The following is a 20,516-nucleotide window of genomic DNA, read 5'->3' as shown; positions in this document are numbered from 1 at the left end:
CCCCCCAAGACCAATTGCGACCTCGCCATTGCGACGCTCGTCCATAGACTTCGTTGTTCCGCCATCTCTCTCCGAAGAGCGCACCTTCATATACCCGACCATCGCATCATCCTGACCGCCGTTCACGATTCAACGCGACCGCCTTGAAAGAGACGCTTTTCAGCTGTCAAGCACCTACCGAGTCTTGCGACCTGAGCCTCGAGGGAGTCTCAGGCAAGCTGTCCGACAACAACACGACCTCATCTGCGTGCCGGAATCAGCAAAGATGGAGACACCTCGAGGCAGCGCCGGTGACCGAGAGTCGCAGCTCGGCTCACGAGATGCGACTCCATCAACTGCCTCATGGCAAGTCGAGGATTCAGCAGAGCTAGCTTACAGAGCGATAGAGCGCTCGGATAATCGGCAAGGTGAGCCTCCAATCAGACAACTAGGGTGTCCCGATCTAAGGTGGACTGCTGAAATTTTCACATCGCCTCACGCTACCAGGTCAATCACCGGACAAGGCTCACGACACCGGAACTGCAGGGGGATCGGCAGGCGAACGTGCCGCATCGGCTTCGTCCTTGCGCGAAGGTGACAGTGCGGAGCACGCCTCTCCAGGTGTATCAAGTTCAGATGCGCGAGCTCGCCCAAGGCCTTCCGCTAAAGCTAAAGGCGAATCCGCTGCCAGCACCGAGACTTCTGAGTTCGATCGCTCCGAAGCCGTTGCCAGACGACAGGCTGGACAAAGGAGAGCCGAGCAGTCTGGGGGCGAAGTACGACGTCGAACGGCACGAGACACACCTAGCTCTGCGCGAGAGCAGGAACAGCAAACTTTGGACTCGCAGCATCATGGCAGACTGAATGCGCACCCTCCAGAAGACGACCATCGACGTGGGAGCGACGCTCAGTCTCCCTCGCATCGCTCTCAAGCCGCATCCGACGCTTCCGTGAGCTCGGTCGAGGCTCCCTTGGCACAGGGTCTGCCTCAGAGTCACCCCAATGCCCAACGTGGGACCCCCCCGTACGAGTCACAGCGAGATGCGCTTGCCGATCGTCAGCTCGACGAAAACAAGCAAGAGGGCTCGCATGGTAGTCCTCGGCAGCGCTCATGGGAACGGCCGCCGGGCGGTGAGACCTCGCCAGAGACTTATCAGACAAAGCATGGTGGCAATTCTCGGAGCACAGCAGAGGGACGGGGTTCGCGAGAGCGAGACCAGAGGGATCCCGAATCTCTCCGGACGGAGAGTGCTGAGCTCCGTGGAAGTGCATCCCACAATGACCGACGCGAGGCACCCGAGGGAGAATGGACGAGCGAAGTGCCTACCAAGTATGGCAAGGCAGCAGATGGGGGTCAGCCGCGGCTTACCAGAGCCCTTTCTCCACCGAGGCACTACCGCCCGCGTACCCCTGGCTCTAGGGAACAGACTCCACTCAACATCCAGGCTGTACCTGGCCAGTCGTATCCTTACGTAGATGATGCGCGGGACCTTGAGCCAGCCGAAGGTGAGTGGCAAGTACTCGATCAATCCACCAGGCGCAAGGATACTCAGCTCCTCTTGCTGATCTTGCAGTTGACAAGTTCTTGAGTCTGATTGAGAAACACAATCTGGATGCGAGTGACGAGGAAGACATGGCTCGTAGTGTTACCGAGCTGTATTCCGAGTGGATAGACTGGTGCATCCACTACAGGATCACATCGACAAAGAGCAAGCCAGCTCTCGTCAGCGAATTTGTCAAGGTGCGTTGCTTCATGGTTTCAAGGTTGTCTTGCACCCTGCCCCTGTTGATCATGTGATGAGCTTTTCACCAGGTGCATCAAGGGGTCTACGGCGTGGAGCGGCAAAGGCGGGCTATGGGAATCGTGCAAGGCAGTCGTGCGCAGCCGTCTGCTTCTAAGGGACATCAAGGGCTGCTGGAGGACAGAGGTGATGGGCAGGGGCCGCGGCAGGTCTTTGCGCCTGCAGTGCAATCGCCGGCCCTCATGTCGACCACCTTTGCCCGCGAGGAACAACATCTAGCCGACAGCTCGAGCCCACGATTTGCGGATGCTCGGCGTGGACCTGGAAATGGAAATGTCCAGAGCGCTACGCCGAGCGGCGAACGACGTGCCCCTAGGTACGCCTCTACTTGGAATGTTCCTCCGCCTGGCAGGGGATACGAGGGAAGTGCTCAGCAGCCTGTCGGAGCAGAACGATCCCTCGCCGCTCAACCTTCGAGGTCTAGCTCAGTGCGAGATTATACTCCAGGTCGTCGAGATCCGGAGGCTGCCGCGGAGCGCCATGTACCTCCGGACATCGACCCGCGTGCAAGATCGTTTTACGGGCCGCCTCCCGAGGGTTTGAGTCGTCTGGCACGACCGCACGGCCATCCCGAGAGCAGTACTGCACGGGGCGACATGAAGCCCTACAAGCATGTCTCGGATGTGAGTACTTCTATCACACATTCTGCAAGAAACAAGCTGACATGTCCTTGCACGTCTTCGTCCTACAATTTGTAGCCTAGCCAAAACTTCACGCGTCCCAGCGTACCGCTTTCGACGGTTCCTGATCACTCCCGTGCCTCGGCCACTGGCGGCTATCAGGCTGCTCCTAGCTCGTCAAGAGCGCCTATCACAGATGCAACAGCAGGGCCACCCATGAAGCAACTTCCTCCAGGTCTTTTTGATCAGATGCGAGCAGCGCTCCGCGACGAGATCCTGGGTGAAGCAAGGAGAAACGTGGACCACCACGGTAAGTGTGAAGGTATTCGATGGGCTGCATGCTGCCAGCACTCGTCTGACATGCGCCATTATTTGAAGTCATGCGCCTGTCGAACCTCAACAAGGACCTAGTAGCGCACAATGAGGCTCTCAAGGCCAGAGTGGAGCAATTGGAGATTCAGTCGGATAACGCTGCCAAGTGGATCACATACCTCGCCCAGTCGCAGGACGACTCCACTGCCAGATTGGACGCTCTTTCTGCATCTGCCACAGCCCAGGCACGGGTCGTTCCTCGCGACGTGCATCCTTCACCTCATCTCTCCGGCTCTCATCACCCCGGCAGCGAGGCGCGACCGGCGAGAACCAGCGGCGGATACATAACGGAATCGCCTCGCGCTCGCACTCGTCAGGTCGAGCCGCCGATCTACAAAGACGTAAGCGGAGAATCATACAGGGCGCACAACGGCGATCGTGGTCGCCACCACGAAGAGGAGGCGCGGCGAGACCGTGTTGTCACTGCGGCTCCTCCCGCCTCGATGCCGCCGCGAGAATACCAGCGCCGTGCGTACGAGACCGAGGCGATGGGCGAGACAAACGGTACGCCACTGGCGGGTCGATCTTCGGCAGGGCAAGGCTTGTCCAGGAGCCAGGGGGCGTCTTACGGGGACGCAGGATTGTCTAGATCGCACTCGAGTGCCTCGGCGAGACCTCAGAGCCTGTCTCAGCCTCAGCACTCTCAATCGCTGGATCCTTTGGCCAACGAGCCGCGCTCGACTTTGACCAACGAGCAACCGCCTTATCGACCTTATCTCGATCCCTCGCCAAGGCCGCCCTATGAAGATCCCCGGTTGGTCAAGCGTCCTCGCAACTATTGAACAGGCCTCGAATTTCTTCTCATCTTCGCCTGTACAAGTACTTTCGCTCCGACGACGAAGCACGTCTTTCTTTGCGTCTTTACTTGTCGTCGCGCTTCTGGGCGCGCTCGCCGCTTTACGGCCTTCAGACCGCCCGCCGCCTTCACTTTTGTACACGTTTTTCCCCACCCACGTAGTTATAATTGTATGCAGTCAAGATCTCGCAAAAGCCGCTCAGTCAAGTGGGAGCACGCCGAGAGGGGGACTTGAGCGGACGAACGATTCTGGGACCAGACAAGTTGGGAAAGCGATGACCATTGATTCGCCAATGCGTGACGGGTGGGTGAAAATACAGAACGCGGCGTGAGAACAGTGATGCGAATTCTCTCGAGCAGTTGAGGATCCGTGGTGCGTGACAATGTAGATGAAGGACGGGACCAAGAACCCGAACAGGGAGAAGACAGCAGTGGAGGCTGCGGGAAAGGATCTCGCAATCCACAAGGGAAACGCATACAAGCCGTATCGGGGATGTAGAAGGACGAATCAAGGAAGGGCAAGAACGATGATGATGGCGACTAGCGTCAAAGCGGTGCAAAGCGCAAGCGCATTGATCGCGGCTCTCTGATGGATCTTTCTAACCCTCTCGTCAAGCACCGGTTTGGTGTTGATCGCAAAGCCTGTCCACTGTTGAAGCGCCGCGACGGCCTTTTGCATCGGGTTGCTAGGCGACGATCGCAAGGCGGGCACAGTGGAAGGGTGCTTGTCGTCAGGCATCTGCACTATAGTCGAAGTCGAGATGCGATTGTTGGAGGATGTGGGAGGCAGAGAGGAGGGAGCGGCAAAAGCCGTGCGCGCGTTCTGGAATCCGACAGACACTTGCGTGCCGGGTAATCGAAACGACCGAGAAAGTGCCGTTGGCGACGAACCAAGCTCCGTGGAAGGGGAACGCGCCATCACAGAAAGACTACGCGGCTCGGCCAGGGGGGCTGTGGGACCCTCGGGCGAGCCTGGCAAATAGATAGGCGAAGGCTCAGTCGGCAGCCCTGATGAGGCGAGGTCGGAAGATACGCGAGGGAGCAAGGCCCTCGCCTTGACCTTGTCGGCGTCGGTTGACGTTTTCGAAGGATGGCGGCCGACACACCGCAGAAGAAGCGCCTTAAGCTCGGGTGCCATAAGCCAACCTTGAGGAGTCGCGGTGTGCCCCTCTGCTTCCTCCCACTCCTGCGCCGGCGCCTCCTCGTGACGACTCTTCTCGTGATCGCCATTGATGCTAGCAGCGATGATGTGAGCTGGTCGATCCGCTTTGGCCTCCTCCGTCAAGACCTTCTCGGGTTCATGGTTGCCTCGGAGGCTCAACCAGACGCAGACACCGGTGTATGCTGCCAGGGTGGAGCCGATGCCTGCAGCCCAAAGCGGCAGCGTAAGAAAGCGCCACCATCTCGAAAGATGCGCTCTCTCCCTGTCCGTGGCGTAATGAGGCGACAGAGGACTGGGCTCGATGATTAGCAGGACGGACAGCAGCAAAGCGATGATGGTGCACGCAATTCCAGTGACCAGCCGACCCCACTTGGTGTTGCGAGAAAGGTTGTGAGAAGCTGAGTCCAGGAAGCTCGGAAGAACGTGCGAATCCAAGTGCGCCTGGACTGCGCGAGCCAGAGGTAGAATGGCATCGGGATGAGTTGTGCGTGAAGCGCAGTCGATCGCCTGTGCAAGAGCCGTCTCGGACAATAAGCCCGTGTCGCGCATCCATGCCAGCTTGGGTGCTGCATCATAGGCGGAGCTGCGCTTGCCCCCTATGTACGTGGAGGTGATGAGATTCAAGCGCTTCCGAAGGGGTTGATCCTCCGGAACACATGCCCCTCGCTGGTCCTCCTCCACATTCTCGCTCGCCGCATTGCCACAAGGTGGGAATGTTCTTGCTTCACAGGCTGGAGCGAGCTCACGCTGACTAGAGCTCAACCTAGCAAAGGTAGTCGCGTAGCGGTCGACGGCAACAACAAAGTCCAGAGCGTCGAGAGCGTCACCAGTGGACTTGCTGTGTACGTGCCGAGCGGCCAGAGAGTGTCTCACGTAGCCCGATATCTCTGGTTCTTTGGCACTGCTGAAGGAGGCATCCGTGCCATGCGAAGATGAGGGTGGAAGCGTTGTGCGTCGCGTCGAATTCGATTTGCCTGCTATGGAGTCGTCGAAGACAAACGTCGTGTCAGGGCCCACTATCGCGGAGGAAGTCGAGTGCTTCTTCTCCTCCGCAAGCCCGCCGCCAAGCATGGAGAAATCCGCTTCATAGCTGAGCGGAGCGGACGACTGCGCCTCCTCTCTGCGTCGTCGGACCAAGAACTTGCGAAAGTCGGCTGGACGGCAGGAGCGCGACAAGGGGTGAGTCGAGGTCCACCGGTCGCAGCTGCAATGCGTAATATAAGTAACTTACACAGCGAAATCGGTTGACACGTGCGGCCTTCTACGATATCCTCCACCAAGACAGATGGCCTTGAAGCATGCTTCGAATGTGAGAATGATGCTTCGCCGCTGACGCTGACGCTCTCTTCGTCCACAGGCGGATGCTTGCCCAGGTAAGCAGCAGACTGCATGCGCTTCCATACACCTGTGAACGGTCGACCTGGTCGCAAGGAAGTCGACCCGCATGGCCCAGCGCGGTCCACGCTAGAGGCTACACACGAAGGACGCGGTGAACACGTGGTGAAGCCTGCGCTGGAGCCATTGCACGGCACAGAGGCGCCATCCGCTCCCTGTCTACAGTCTCCTTTGGCCCACCCACCGAACGCATGGCGAGGCGTGTGCGCTAGTGATGCCCAGCCGGATTCTCCTGTTCTCGTGTTCCGACCGTCAATGCCCAAGCCACCTATCAATAGCTCGCCCTGTGGTGAAAACGTGCAGCCTCTCTCCGATGCCGCTGGCTGCTGATCGAACACCCACGGTGCGGGTGTGCCATTATGTGACGTGGACACTGATGGCTCCTCAGACCTCGAAGCATCTGCGTCGCGACCGTCATCAGCGGGCAGGTGCGGCGCGGTTACCATCTTTGGTGTTGAGTGAGGAGAGCAGGTTGGTCGACGCAGCTGCGATGGGCCTGCCGAAGATGTGTCCATCGTGATGCTGGATGTCGTGGGAGAGCCCCCTGGATTCCGTATCAGATGAGGACTTGTGGTGATTGTGAGACTAGATATGTCGGTGAGGATTCATTTCAAGATGATCAAAGTCGTTCGATCTTAGTCCTGCGCGTGCTGTCGGAGCTCTGAGCTGATGGCGGAGTAATTGGCGGTTGACAACGACCCGTACTCTTTGTGCGCTGTTGAGCAAGTCAGGGCAAGGTGCGTCGCGTAACGAGCGAGATGGAAGCGCAGTCGGGTTGGGTGTTCCCTGATCACGAGCGCGTTCGTAGTGAGGTCGTGTGTGTCGAGACAGCGACGCGCCGGACCACGAATCGGCCTGAAGGCTGTCAAGATGAGTCCCGACGCTGTGATGCGGACTCGACAAGGACCTCGAAATGCTGCTTCTCCACGAGTTGCACCGCAAGACGGGCTGAAGCGCCTGGATCGCGAATGCAGTCGGAGTCTGGACGGGTTATGGTGCCGTCATACGCTGATGCGAACGGTGGCAAAGTGAGGCACGGTTTGCAGCGCTTGATTTGAGCAGTCGTGAAAAAAGCACTTAGAGAGAAGCCGTGACCTCGAATGTAGCGAAGCGAAGACCGGCGCTAGGCAGAGAGAGCAGAAGAGAGACGGCAAGAGTCTGACTGGCTTTGAGAAAAGATCAGATGTGGCAGGCAGGTCGGAAGGGGCGAAAGGACCGCGCTTGGCAGGAATGGGCCCGAGTCGCGCGTGTATCGAGTTGGTTGCAAAGGTACTACAGGACTTGGAAGTGGCGGAGTGAAGGTTTGCGCGCAGAGCGCTGCGGGGAGCGTTGATTCGATCCTGTCAACGTATTTCCCTTCAAGAACGCAGTATTCCGACAATTACGTGCCTTGTACGCATTCACATCTGCCAGGAGGAGAATAGAGGCAAAGTGTGGCTTGGGAGCGACATGAGAATGCTGCGTGGGCTGGCTGGCTGGACCAATTCGTTGTTGGCATGACTTTGCAGCGGTCAACTTGTGCGTGTAGTCAAGCCACAGCGTCGTACGGGATCGTACCTGCAATCTTCAAGTCACTTGGCTCTTGCAAGAGCGAATCGTGAATGTTTGTGCTGCCGACGGACTTGTGACTGGCTTAGGGAGTTCCGAGTCCGATCGCCCATTACCCTTTGACAAAAGAGGCAGAGGAGAAGAAAGGCGCGAAGCGCCAGTCTGCCTCTCCCTGCATCCGCAGAGGTGAGGAGGTGCGATGTGGCTGAACAAGAAATGGCGCGAAGCCGCGCGTGTGCCGTGCCGTGCTGTGCCGCGCCGCGTGCGCGCTGATGTGGGCCTAGTGAAGCCACCCCGCGGCCGCTGGCCACGAGCAGACGCGCGATGCTGCTGATGCAGCTTAATCATGCAAACTTTTGAAGTCCAGGCCTGCAGCATGCATGCATACAGCATGCATGCATCATGCATGCAGCATGCTTTGGGATAATTCAAGATTGTGAGTCGTGCAATCGTGGATATGCTTGCGAGTCATGCAGGGATCGGTCTCTGCTTCAGTGGTCCGCCCGAATATTCATAGTTTCCCTGTACAAACCCTGATGAGCATGTGAGCATGCGCTTCGAACAAGCTATAGATTCTGACTGGCCCAGCGCTGAGGAGTTCCCCATCCCAAAATAAATCAGCTGGTCCATGCGATTCTGAGCCATGCGGCGCCTCGTGCAGCATGGATCGAGACGTTCCTGGACTACTGCAAGCATCAAGCGTTGCATACGCTCCGTAGTCCGAGCTGCTGTTGCTGGGCAGCGGCAAACTCCAACAGTCAGAGTCTCGCGAAACCATTTGTATGCGAAATTGGAATGACAAGTAAGCCGATGGTAAAAGCCAGGACCTCGTGGCTCGTTCGAGGCGATGGGTCTGCAAATCGAGAAAAGAACGAAGCGGGCTGCGAGAAAAGAACGAAGCGGGCTGACTTGATACCGATGATGAGCGAGAACACGATACCCTTGATCGACGCATCAAGGGTCCATCCTCTTCGTGAGCAGTGGGGCAATGTCCCTGGGATGTCAGGGGGAAGACAGAGACAATTACAAAGGGCCAGGTGCCTTGACACGACCAACCAGGACGTGGGTGACGGAGCTACGCATCGCAGTTGCGCAAGTGAGGAGGCATAAAGGGCAGCTTGAGCAAATCGAAGCTGTCGTAGCGTCGAAGTGATGGGCGAGTCAGTCTAGACAGCCCTGTGAAAAGCCGGCAGTGACTGCCAGAGCGCCAGTACAACGTCTTCGCGACTTACACGTCCTGCTCTGTAGGCGTACTGAGGGCCACCTTCTCATTCTCCACCCTCACCAGGCCATGCGAATGGAATTTGAACCCTAGATCCTTGGCCTGTCTTCGGATGTCCCTCTCAAACATGGTGCTTCCTGTCCAACCCACAATCGTCGCTCCGTACACTTGAGGATTTGTTAGCATCACGTCGACTCTTCGATGAATCGGTCGTTCGCCGGTCGAAGACGTCGGGAGCACCACTATTTCGGCGATCTGAATCTTGGGCGCTTTGATGTCTCCGCTATTGGATGCGTACGAACGGGCCAAGCAGACGCAGCGTCAGATCAAAAGCTAGCGGTGCCACCCGAACTTTCAGGCGACGCTTACATTTTTACGTCGCGCGAAGGTGCACCTACTATGTGAGTCAAATATGCTTATGATGTGGAAAGGGAAGCGCTGTCAGCTCCCTGCGATCCCCGGGACGCAGTCTGAGTGCTCTCCCTCTGTCTGAGCAGCTCACCCTTGCGCTTCAAATTATCGAGAACGTGATTCAGCATCGAGAGCTGAGTGTTGGGGTTGCTCAACATCTCCTTTCCATCGTCCGACGTGTCGGTAATGATTAGGTCCACGTCCGAGCTGGTAGGCTTGCCTCTCCGGTAGCTACCAGCGATTGTGTACTCAACCCGTGGCAAGACCTCTTCGAACTCCTTGCTAATGGTTTCCGCGATCCTTTCCACTTCGCTCCTATTCATGCGCTGTACCAGATCGGGAAGTACCCTCAAACACTCTTCCCTTCCGATCTTTTCGGTGTAAGATCCCCCACCTGCGCAGAGATCTTCCAGTGTCCTCGCGCCTGCTTGGTAAGCTGTTCGAGCTCTCGTCGGTCCCACCTGATAGAAGTCCATGAAGCTCCTCATGATGGCAAAGCTCTTGTCTTCTTTGATGCTTTGCGCCTCTGCGATGTAGCCCAGCTCGTAGAATTGCTGGACCAATTTGTATATCTTCGCCCCAACACCCTTGAGGTCCTTGGCCGCCCTGACATTCTGTGCCAGGTCATGAGGATACGCTTTGATGGAGCTGATTGCTCGAGCATAAGCTGCCGAGTTGTGCTGGTCTTGGATCGAAGCGGTGGACGTCAAATTGCGACTGGTTCGAATTACTTCGAGTTCATCGACCAGTCGCTGATTGTGCACCGACTTCAGAGGTGTGGGTCTGAAGCAAGCGTAAGGGTGATTGGTCCATTCTGGGACTGCTTCATCCCACTCTGCACCAGTGGTTGTTTGATCATCGCCGGCTTGGCCACCTGCTGACTCCAACTCCTTGCGCTTGCCCAAAGCTTTCTCAGCGGGAGAGCCTTTTTTAGAATTCTCGGGCGTCGAGACGGCGTTCGGGCTGTTGGAGGCTGCCTCACTTGTCTCGCCGGCCGAGGCTGTCCTGCAGGGTATTCCTCGACCTCGACTCGGAGTGCTGGCCATGTCGACCGAATCAGACTCAGACTCAGTCCTAGATTCTTGCGTTTCGCTCGTCGCAGTGGCGCCTGCCAGATCTGGCTCGGGATCAGCCGTCTTCTTCCTCTTCCTCGCCGGCTTGCTTTCCAAGGAATCTGCATTTGTAGCATTGGCTGGAGAGACAGAGCGCGATGTCGCTTTCTTTGGCCAAACCCTAAAGTCATCAAAGGGCAGCTGTATCCTCTGCACTTTGCAAGCAAGAAGCCAATCTTTGTGCACCACCGGGACTTCCCGCTCTTGCAAGTCTGCACCAATAGCCCTCTTCACTCTAGCTGGAGCTTTGACCTCACTGAGCACCAAATTAGCCAGGTCTGCTCTCGCCACTACGGCGCCCAAAGTGCGGACAAGGTTTTGCAGCTCTTCTACCTCCTCAGACGAGAGCTTGTCTTCCAGAATCATGATTCTTAAACTGGGACCCAGGATGCGCTTCGAGGGAGAGCCTTTGGGCGAGGCTATCAAGTCCTCTATGCCCTTGCCTCCTGCTCCTCTGGCCAGAGCGGACAAAGGTCTGTTCTCTTTTGGCCGAGGGGTAGCTCGAGACTTGCGCTTAGGTTGAGATCCTTCTCCTCGTTCTTCTGACTCTTCGAATGACTGCGCGTCGGCCTGAGACTGAGTGTATGCTCGGTACTGAGACCCCACTGGACCTCCAAAAGCCTGGCTTTGAGATTCATAGATGGATTGTGATTGGGAAGAGTGAGAAGCAACGGGCACCAGACCGGGTCTGTGCCTGCCGCTGGGCCTGAAAGCAGGAGAGAATCCTCCGAGACGCAATTGCTGGCTGGAGTTGGATGACGGCATAGCTTTAAGCATGCCTCCCGGCGATTGAGGGGTCGAGAGATGAGCGAAACAGGAAAGCCGGCGACGTAGGCGATCACGCAACGAGAACTCTGGAGGAAGGCATGTTGAAACCCAGGCTGAAGCAGACGGGTGCCTCGCCAGTGAGCATCGCAGAAGTGTATGAGCCATGCGGCGCCTGGAATTCCAATCTTTGCGGAGTATGTGTGTGTCAGATGGTATCTTGTAATGTCAGCAGCTGGATTACTGGAGGCACCAAAGTAGAACCAAATGAATTTTCGGGTCGGGTCGTGTCATGAGAGGAGAGGTAGAAGAAGCAGGTTGGTCCCGGAGCTACAGCATCTGTACAGCAGCACAGCGAGCTCGGTGGGAGGATGAAGCCTAGCGACTCTCGGTTGTCTCGATGGCTGTGGGCAGCGGTAGCTAGGAAGTGCGAGGCAACATGCAGAAGACGAGGACGGCGATGAGTCCTTTGTCAAGGACGAGTCAGCGGTTGGATGGAGGCGCTTTCCTTCGCTCCACCATCCACGCCCTATGTCCTGCTGCAGCTGCGGGATTGCCTGCTGGTCCGCACGCGTTAGTCGTGAATGCACGTTTCCATGCGCCTCCACATGCAGCCTCAGCCGGCGTTGCGTGAGGTTCGGGGTGCACGCGAAGCTTTCATCAGCGACAGTCGTAGGTGGACGACAGCTTAATTTGTAAAACTTAATACTCTCTCGACGAGGCTTCTTTGGCCACCGACAACGACCCACACCCTGTATCAGGCTGACGATCTGTCGCAGGAACATTCACACTTTGGGCGCGGTCAGAAGCACCGCACCCTGAGTGCTGACACTTTTAGCTAGGTCTGCTTTCTCGAGGCAGAATCATGCCCGACAGGCAACCGTTGCCTCTGCAGCCATCCACCATCTCTGATAGGAGCGCTGCTCCCAATACAGGCTTGAGAAACGGTCCCGAGCATCTCCATCTTCGAGGCGCCCAAACATCGGTATCATCTCCATCCTCATCATGTCCCGACCTGCCAGACTCACACCTCCGCCAGCTGCCCCGTCTTCCCCCCGAACTCCTACTGCAAGTCCTCTCTTACTACACCCATGCAGCTCACTCCCGCGATCCCACCACCGTTCGAACACTGCAGGCACTGTCTTGCACTTGCAAGCTGCTACACTTCCAAGCTCTCAAGGTCAGATACGAGGTGCTCCTGCTGCACAGGCACGTAAGGGATTTTAGAACCTGGTTCAGAAAGCTGAACGAAGGCAGACCGCCCTTTGTTTGCGCGGGCATCTCCAGAGCTATCTTCTCAGGACTGGACGATGTGAGTGAAGTTGCCAAGTTGGCGAGGGCAGTGCACATTCACAAGCTGCAATCTCGTGATTGCTTGCCAAGTACTGGATGAGCCTCCAGCGGCCAACGCGGTGGGATTGAGGCGGTGATGCCACCAAGGCACTGGGCTCACGGCACAGAAAAGCCGAAGCCTGACCGCTCGTGCTCTTTGCTGAGCTTGGCACGCACATCCGATCTTTCCTTCTTATCAGGTATCCCGCTTGACCCACGCGTCCACAGGCTGGGAGACGGAGCTGCTCCGCCTGTTGCATTACTGTGGTCAGACAATCACTCATCGTGAGTCCTCGCATTATTTGCATACACGCCCTTCATTGCCAGGTAGCCTTACTGTAGCCGATCCTTGCAGTCTCTCTATGGCATGCTGAATCAAGGACAGTACTTCGAGATGCCTCTCAGGTGCCTAGAAAGAGGCCTAGGCTGCCCGACGGGAGGAGAAGCGCAATCCCGCGCATGCAGCCAGGGTGGGCCTGGGGCGAAGGCATCGACTTCACCTCTGAAGAGAGCTCCTCGTCCGAGTCATCTAGACCCGGAAGTGACTCTGAAAACGAACATCAAACCAGCGAAGATGGCCGAAGTGATATCTCACGCCCAAGACTAGCCACAATGAAAGGAGAAGGAGAGCTCGATGAGGTGCAAAAGGCGAAAGCTAGAGCGGAGGCGTCGGCTGCTCGAGAAAGAGCAAAGGCTATTCCTCCTCGTTGGTTGTCGTCCGAGCTCTCTTCCGACCCTCTAGCTGCCCATCGACATCGTGCTCATCTTCCGAACGAGCCGCTAGAGACTGCAGAAACTTCCATCTTGCCACTACGCCCGGCCGCGAGCACCAGCAACAGCACGTCCAACGACTCCGGTGGCCCGGACCCGGGCAGGCGAAAAGGCGCGCGAAGAGATAGCGCACCAGATGTCGGTGGAGGAGCGACTTCGGAAGACAATAGAAAGCTCTTCGGCTGTTCGCCGCTTCACGTCAGTATTTGCGTTGGGAGCGCTTTGATCGAGGATAGGCTCTGGCCAAGATTGAGACTTCTGAGGCGGTGTAGGGAGATAGACATGTGAGTGTGGCTTGCCTTCGTTTCGGAATTACATCATGCACTTCATCGTCGTTGAGGTTCCTCGCGTCGAGCATTGGACTAACCGGTTGCCATTGCTTTCGTGCCCGTCAAGATTCGTACCCGTGACTACCTATGTCCCGCGCGTACTGACTCTGATATCGACACTTGAAAAGTCGCCTCTGCAGAGGATCCGGATCTCTGGTCCCCACGCGAGTCTCATTCTCGCCTTGGCCCCATTTTCACTGCGAGGGGCACTGAAATCTTCAACCTTTGACTCGTCTCAAGACCAAGGCGATTCAAGCTCAAGAGGCAAAGGCAGCTGCAGAAAGCCGAAGAGACAAGGCAAAGAGTGCTCTTTGAATTTGTCTAGAGGTATCAAGTATTTGCTCTCCTGTCCCACCCTGCGGCAAGCGCTGCAAGAAGAGTTCACAGGGAATCATCAAGAGAGACCCTCTAAGGAAGCGCTTGAGGCGGAATTGTCTCGTGCAGTCTTAGCCGGACATGAGGTGTCACAAGCGGCGAGTGCAGAGGGACAAATGAGAGAGAATGGCAGCGAGAGGAAAGGAACATCATCTTTCGCGAGCGGCCCTCGGAGCGCTCCGACTTGTTGCGAGATACATCGATCGGGAACGTACACATTTATGCGGTCGTTCGAACCGTCTCGCCCACCCCCTTTCAGCTCTGCAGCACCCTCAAGCTCCGGCTCAGGTCGATCATCAATACCAAAACCTGTTCCCGAGCGATCTCACGACACCATCAATCCCTCCTTTGTCGATCCCGAACAGAATGTCCGGGAGTCGGAGAAGCTGAGGATAAAGATTCTGCAGCGCAATCAGTCCGTGTGGGGGAAACTTGCAGTCAGGAGGGAAATCTTCTTGGACAGCGTCAATGGGGGCATGCAGGCTTGGAGTAGGTGCGGAGTGTGGGACGGCTGAAGCTGAAGTGCAAGCGTGCTTCGGTGTTCCTGCTAGACCTTGCTGTATCATATAAATGCGCATCAACGCTTCAGTAAACAGGTTGATGAGCGTCTTCCTGTTGGCCGACGAGCGCTTTTTGAAGGGGCTGTTCGCGGCACTCGGACTCCATTGTCTTGTCCAAGAGATACCTCAACGGAATTATATCCGTGACTGAATGATCTGGACGCTGATTTCAGGAGCGCCTCTTATGACTTCGGATACTCACACTGCAGATGCGCCTTGTCAATGAAACACCATCGACCTTGTAGAACACATGCGCGACAGATGATTGCTCCTATCGTAGTCTGATGGTTTTGGCCAGTCCTCATCAAGATTCATTTGTGAAGATGATTGGCTCGACTTACCAAGACCGAACGGTGTTCACTGCTCACGTGACTTGACCATCAGTCGGGCCGTGCGCCCATCAACATGCGTGATCCAGTCAGTAGTGAGTGATTGCTCGGCGCGTAAGGCGTTCGGATGTATGTGGGCTGAAAGGCTCACAACCTCATCGAGATGAGTTACGAGTCTCGACACTTTGTTTCAGACCTTGTCGTATATACATATAGGGATGAACACAATTCTTGTAAGAGGCAAGCTTTACCTACGGCCGAATGAATGCACAAGAGCTGGAGTGCAAAGAACGCAATCAGTCAAGAGTGCTGGCCCTCGCGAAGGAGTGGCAAAGTCTAAGGTACACACATCGCTCGACGTGCTCGCTCTGATATTCGATGCATCGCCCACCATAACATAAATTACTCCACCAAGCTCGCACATGTATTCAAGAGGTATCGTCGGCTAAAGTCAGACCGCTACGCTTCTGATGCAGCGAGAGATGCACCTATAAAGCAAAAGGAGATCGAAGGCTTCGACATGACCGAGACCGCGACCACGTCGGGTCCTGTTGGGCCCACGCCGATAGAGGCAGACGCTGCTCGGACCTTCTCTCACCTCTTTGCCGCCGCAGAGACAGCAGTTGACCCTCACCCTGCGGCCGCCATCAGGCACTTCAAAGTTCAACCTAGCCTCGCTGGCCTCCCTCACGATATCTTGCTGCAGGTGGGGTCGAGCGCAACGCTCAGCGCTCATCGAGTCACTTCCGGACTGATCGTCTTGCCCCTTTCTTTGCCAGATCTGGACCTTGGTAGATGATCCGAGCAGGATAGTAATGGTCAGCAGACGCTTCAACGAGATGGGCAGACTAGAAGATTCTCGCGCAGAATGGCTATTGGCTCACTACGACGTGCGCGACGTGTTCTTTGAATCCATCAAGAGACCAAGGTTGCTCGACCCCTGGCTCATAAGGAAGTTGCTGGATCGAGGAGCTGTACTGTCGCGCGCTCTGGTCCAAGAAGTTGTGGCGCGAAGCTCGGCTCCCATAGATGAGTCGTTACATGCTTACGTGGACTCTCCACTCAGGTGGGGCCAATCGGTGCCCACAGCAACCGTCCTGGCGCTTCTTTCAGAGGGAGTCAGATTGTATGCATCTCACATGACGCTACAACCACGGGATCAGGAGGTCCTCCAGCGTAAGCAGAAAGTCTCCCTGGTTTGCAAAAGCATCGACTGACACCGACAGTTACTGCTTGGGCCCATGACCAGTCTACTTGTGCATGCCTTCCGACCGCGCCTCTCACAAGTCGCATCTCTTAGATGCATACCAGAGATTTAACGTGCGTTTTGTGAAGGGACAGCTGGTTTCAGCATACCTCCCACTGCACCGCTGAGACTTTCTGCTTCTCTCCCACACAAACACCGACTGTCCTTCAACGATTTGCATATCAAACCCCCAACACTTTACGCCGCTGAGCTTGAACACAGCAAGCAAGCGTATTTCTGATCGGTTGAAGGAGATTCTGCCCGATCGGTTCATGACAACACGCGAGGGCGGTTGGCTGGGCCCAGTTCTCATGTTGGGTGATGAGGAGCTGATACGTGCTGCTCGATTGCACGGATTCAGTCCCGAAGTGAGTTTGGCCCAGAGGTAGAGGCAAATTTGGGCGTCAATCTGACGCTCAAACGTCCGCGATTGTCCAGAGTCTTCCTCAACTCAGTAGGTGGATCTGTGAATTGGTGATGCTAGGGAAGCGCCCCTTCCATCGCGTACACAGCAAGGCTGCCAAGTTGATGGTATGTGCGACTGTCCGACCCTTTGAGGTAGGGAAAGCTAACAAGTACGCGAACTTCTTAGGAGCTTCAGCAGCTAAGAATCCTCACGATCACACGAGCCTTCGCGGCATCGTTGATCTGCAGATTGAGGCTATCACTTGTGCAAACATACGAGCATAGTCCGCGAGCGGCCCGACACAAACTGCAAAGTCATGTTAACAAGGGTTCGTGGGAGGCCTACTTTACTCTCATAAATCTCGATGCAAAAGGCGGACTTTACTTCAGCCTGAGCGAGCTCGTCCAGGAGCTAGTGGAGCAGTTCAAAGCTTGTCCTTCAGATATGACACTGGGTATTTTGTTCAAACAGCTGGAGCAAGATTTTTCTGGTGTCGATGCAACCCATCAGATTATCGTCGCCACATTCTGGGAGGCACAACAGGATTCCCACCCTGTGAAGTGGATCAAAGGTCGCCTGAGCTATCGCAAAGGTATGTCTGTGCATCTTCCTTGTGCTCTGTGTCCGCGGTCTTGACAACTATGCTGGGTTCCGGCTCGTCAGTCACTCTCGATAGCCTCAAAGCGATTCTTTTTGGAGCTCTGCAGCGGTCTGCGCTCCCAGTAGAGTACGCCTTCGAGGAGCTCGGGGAGGAGGCTGGCCGCCAGCTGTTGGTATCGGTGATACCACATCTGCTACGAGAGGACTATCAGGTGAGTCGCAGGGCGAGACTCACAGCGTGCGTGTACTGATTGCGATACGCTTCTTGCAGGGCAAATTGCTGGAGTGAGCTCTTAGAGCGGCTACGAGAGAGAGCGCGTTGGCAATACTGACTTGTGCCTTGACTGCCCCTGACGTAGAAGTCTTTGTAGCGATTGCAATTCGGCGCCTTGGCGAGCGGAAGCTTTCGAAGTGCTATGCAAGGCGGCTCAGTGTTACGGTGAGAGATTATCCGGCGAAGCTGGTTTGTTGACGAATTGAAGTGGTCCCACGCCGAGCCAATAGACTTCACAGTTGCTGATTTGGGGCCACAAGGCTGGACCATCCAGCGATATCGCGGAACAGAACGTGTCCGCACCTGCAGGTCTTCGATTTCACCGCGCTCTGCCATTGCGTACGAAACACGCTTTACATACGGCTCTTCAGCACGTGTTCCCGATACGCCACATCTCACGCTCCCTTTACGATCACGGATGGAGCGTAGCGCCTCTTTCGCAGCTGAGCAGCACAATTCCGTAACTTCTCTGACCAAAAGTCAAGATCTAAAAGAATCAAGGGTGGCAGCCATTGAATTATGCCCTTCTTCCCTGCCACTCGCTCGTGATACTGGGGCCAGAAGCCAAGCATTTCTGTCAATTTCATCAAAGGGGAATGAGTATCACCTCTGCTCTTGCGGCTTATGGCACCAGCGCATCGAACTGTGTTCGACGCAGGCACAAACTGCCTTGCCTGTAGTCCAAGAAGCATCAGAGGACGCCACAAGCGCTCAGCAAGAAGATTCAGAAGGACATCCGATAGAAGACTACTACTCTAGCGAAGACGAATCTTCGGACGAAGACGCATCCTCGGACGAAGACAGTTTCGACGAGGTTGATTCGGACCCAAGCTACGGTCACATCATGGAACATGGAGCTCATGATCTGTTCTTTCGTACAGCGACAAAAAGTGTCCTAGCTCGGCGCTCTGATGGCAATGTACAAGATGTTGACATGGACTGCAAGCTGTCACCCAATTTTGGGTATGTCCGGGCACAAACCGCAAAAGCCCTACCAGTCAAAATTGAGTCGCCTGTCAAAAATCTGGGCAAGCCTAGCACCGATCTGCAAAATCCGGTGGCTTACAAGGTGACTTCGACCGGGCTTTCTTTCGAGGACGTTGCCATGATTGGGCCTTCAGGAAGTCCAGGAGACTATGGCCGTCTTTCAGAATCTTCCATCACCCCCGGACAAGTTCTGCTCAACCTCGTCCCTGCCAAGAGCGTTTACGGTAAGTCCAGGATTCACGTCTTCGGGTGCTCGCCGCATGTATAGCCGAAGCCTAGCTTACAGAGAAGCGATTGTACGATTGTAGCTGATATCGTGTTGAAGCACACTCTCGCTTGTCGCTGCACGTATTCTGTCGGCCTATTGTATCGCAAGGGCGTGCCCCCAACTCCAGAACATCTAAAGATAGCGCTGCACTTGGGGTTGGAACTTCCTGATGACTTCTTCGACAGCGTCATTCAAGGTTCTGAATTTGACTCAGGCAATGGAGGCAATAGGGACGCTCACTCGGAGTCAACGACTCCAGAGTATTCACGGTGAGTGACCATCAAATTAGTGCATGTCCTCGATTGCCTCTCAAAACATCCCTTCTTTGTCAAGCTCGAATGCGGTCACGTCTGTCGAGCTTAGCCTCAAATCGCAAGGTGCTGTCGCCCTGCTGAGTGTGAAGGAAAATGGTGAAATAATAGCGGTGCAAGAACATGCTGAAGGTGTCAGGCAAGATAAATTGGAGTTTGCGACCGTCGCGCTGAGGGCTTCTATCGACGCGTGTGCGTCCTTGACCGAACAACAGTGCGTGAAGCGCAGGTTGCTCTAATCCTTTCGGTCACGCCCCCGGCTGACGAGCATCCTTCCACAGCGATGCCAGGAAGGAGTCGGCGGCGTTGTTGGTGTTAGAATCAGCGGGCGAGGCTTCCACGGGACATGGGGGAAGAAAGCGTCTTGATCATCAGTTCCTCGACAGCGCCAAAATGGTATGGGGCATGTTCAACAATGAGGTGAGGTGGCGTAGTCATCTAATTGAGGACGTTGTTCGAATGAGGGTGTCCACGTTTCTGGCCGCTCATCTTCACTTCTCTGCCCGCTCCTTGTCGCAGCCGTTCAGTCTCACGAGCGCTCAATGCATTGGTCGCATTGACACCCTGAAAATATGGCTACATCACATGCAAGCTTTGATGTCGACGGAGCATACTCGTCGGAGCGCGCTGATCCGGCTTTTGCGCCTCTCGCCTGAGGTCCAAGCTTGGGGCGCGGAACAGCAAGGCCTCTTCGTGAACAGCGCAGCGCAAGTCGTCCAAAAGAGACATCGCAAGGTGCAGATCTATTTAAATTGCCTACAAGACGCGCTTTCGAGTTCTGATGACGAGCGACAGGAGGTCATCGCTGAGCTTCAAGAATTGTGGAAGGATCCCGGTCATCACTCCGATGCTGAAGGACGCGTGGAGGAGAAGAATCTTGCCCAGGGCCTCATTCGGGGAAAAGTTGTCCGGCCCAGAGACGAAGTCCGACGTAGCGAGTACGGAGACCCGGCAAGGAAGCGAACGGCGCGCGATTTGAGTGATGAGGACGATGATCCCTCGTTCGAGCCGAGCCAGGACGACAGCTCTTCGGAGAGTGACACGGGCGACCACAGCGGGCAAGCTAACAAGCGCAATTGCGACCCCAAAGCCTGGGATGACCAGCAAACTCCCTCTAAACGCCAAAAGGCTCAGGTTTCAGACGAAAGTTCCTTCGAGATGGAGTGAGCTACACTCCCCGACTTTGAATACACAAAGGACGATCTACTAGGCCTCTGAATCTGAGGGCCGCGGCACACATGTGCCCAACCAGCGATATCTTTCAAATATGTGTTCGAGAGGCTCTTCATCAAAGAGTCGAGACAAAGCGCAAAACAAACCCCAGCACGAGTGTGTATGGCGTCTTCGCGTCCGAAAAATACATGCGTGTTCATCGAGTGACATGCACTTGGGGTGATGGCACATTGTGCAGAGTTCTTTCGCGAAGTCCCCACATTCTTGATCGGGTCCCACACTGGGATGTATACACGTCGCTCTGTGAGACGCAGGAAGCTGAATGGCAGCACAACGGTCGGGTCGATCGCACCGCACTACAAACGAGATTG

General features: G+C 55.8%; 7 protein-coding genes across 7 annotated transcripts; 5 read left to right on the top strand and 2 right to left on the bottom strand.

Annotated features, from left to right (window-relative positions):
• Nucleotides 1-8: 8 nt before the first annotated feature.
• Nucleotides 9-3,518, top strand: IE81DRAFT_341411 (hypothetical protein; the record flags this gene model as incomplete). Its single annotated transcript, XM_025515651.1, has 7 exons — nt 9-407; nt 487-1,485; nt 1,554-1,720; nt 1,793-2,404; nt 2,480-2,711; nt 2,780-3,277; nt 3,406-3,518. The coding sequence occupies exons 1-7, from the start codon at nt 266-268 to the stop codon at nt 3,516-3,518; spliced, it is 2,763 nt and encodes a 920-aa protein (XP_025369686.1). The 5' UTR covers nt 9-265.
• Nucleotides 3,519-3,829: 311 nt separating this feature from the next.
• Nucleotides 3,830-6,641, bottom strand: IE81DRAFT_341410 (hypothetical protein; the record flags this gene model as incomplete). The annotated part of the gene is made up of 3 exons (XM_025515650.1): nt 3,830-5,885; nt 5,963-6,136; nt 6,311-6,641. The coding sequence occupies 3 exons, from the start codon at nt 6,639-6,641 to the stop codon at nt 4,078-4,080; spliced, it is 2,313 nt and encodes a 770-aa protein (XP_025369685.1). The 3' UTR covers nt 3,830-4,077.
• A 2,108-nt stretch (nt 6,642-8,749) lies between these two features.
• Nucleotides 8,750-11,184, bottom strand: IE81DRAFT_347449 (hypothetical protein; the record flags this gene model as incomplete). The annotated part of the gene is made up of 4 exons (XM_025516147.1): nt 8,750-8,807; nt 8,907-9,179; nt 9,266-9,311; nt 9,399-11,184. 4 exons carry the CDS (start codon nt 11,182-11,184, stop codon nt 8,750-8,752), a joined length of 2,163 nt encoding a protein of 720 aa, XP_025369684.1.
• Nucleotides 11,185-11,898: 714 nt separating this feature from the next.
• On the top strand, nt 11,899-14,790 carry IE81DRAFT_323486 (hypothetical protein). Its single transcript, XM_025513964.1, has 4 exons — nt 11,899-12,496; nt 12,717-12,801; nt 12,872-13,571; nt 13,684-14,790. The coding sequence occupies exons 1-4, from the start codon at nt 12,050-12,052 to the stop codon at nt 14,504-14,506; spliced, it is 2,055 nt and encodes a 684-aa protein (XP_025369683.1). The 5' UTR covers nt 11,899-12,049; the 3' UTR covers nt 14,507-14,790.
• Nucleotides 14,791-15,087: 297 nt separating this feature from the next.
• On the top strand, nt 15,088-16,844 carry IE81DRAFT_323485 (hypothetical protein). The gene is made up of 6 exons (XM_025513963.1): nt 15,088-15,586; nt 15,660-16,056; nt 16,130-16,200; nt 16,349-16,494; nt 16,565-16,657; nt 16,719-16,844. The coding sequence occupies exons 1-4, from the start codon at nt 15,401-15,403 to the stop codon at nt 16,373-16,375; spliced, it is 681 nt and encodes a 226-aa protein (XP_025369682.1). The 5' UTR covers nt 15,088-15,400; the 3' UTR covers nt 16,376-16,494; nt 16,565-16,657; nt 16,719-16,844.
• IE81DRAFT_125722 (hypothetical protein) lies at nt 16,712-19,532 on the top strand. The gene is made up of 8 exons (XM_025510220.1): nt 16,712-17,124; nt 17,196-17,344; nt 17,404-17,417; nt 17,492-17,571; nt 17,667-18,617; nt 18,702-18,930; nt 18,995-19,392; nt 19,492-19,532. Exons 1-7 carry the CDS (start codon nt 16,977-16,979, stop codon nt 19,209-19,211), a joined length of 1,788 nt encoding a protein of 595 aa, XP_025369681.1. The 5' UTR covers nt 16,712-16,976; the 3' UTR covers nt 19,212-19,392; nt 19,492-19,532.
• Nucleotides 19,141-20,347, top strand: IE81DRAFT_323484 (hypothetical protein). Its single transcript, XM_025513962.1, has 3 exons — nt 19,141-19,186; nt 19,263-19,392; nt 19,492-20,347. Exons 2-3 carry the CDS (start codon nt 19,366-19,368, stop codon nt 20,137-20,139), a joined length of 675 nt encoding a protein of 224 aa, XP_025369680.1. The 5' UTR covers nt 19,141-19,186; nt 19,263-19,365; the 3' UTR covers nt 20,140-20,347.
• The last annotated feature ends 169 nt before the right edge of the window (nt 20,348-20,516 follow it).

The sequence above is a fragment of the Ceraceosorus guamensis genome (assembly GCF_003144195.1).
Source record: "Ceraceosorus guamensis strain MCA 4658 unplaced genomic scaffold IE81scaffold_29, whole genome shotgun sequence".
In the NCBI taxonomy this organism is placed as follows: Eukaryota; Fungi; Basidiomycota; class Exobasidiomycetes; order Ceraceosorales; family Ceraceosoraceae; genus Ceraceosorus; species Ceraceosorus guamensis.
Note: the sequence above shows the minus strand (reverse complement) of the source record. Positions and strands in the feature narration are given on the sequence as shown.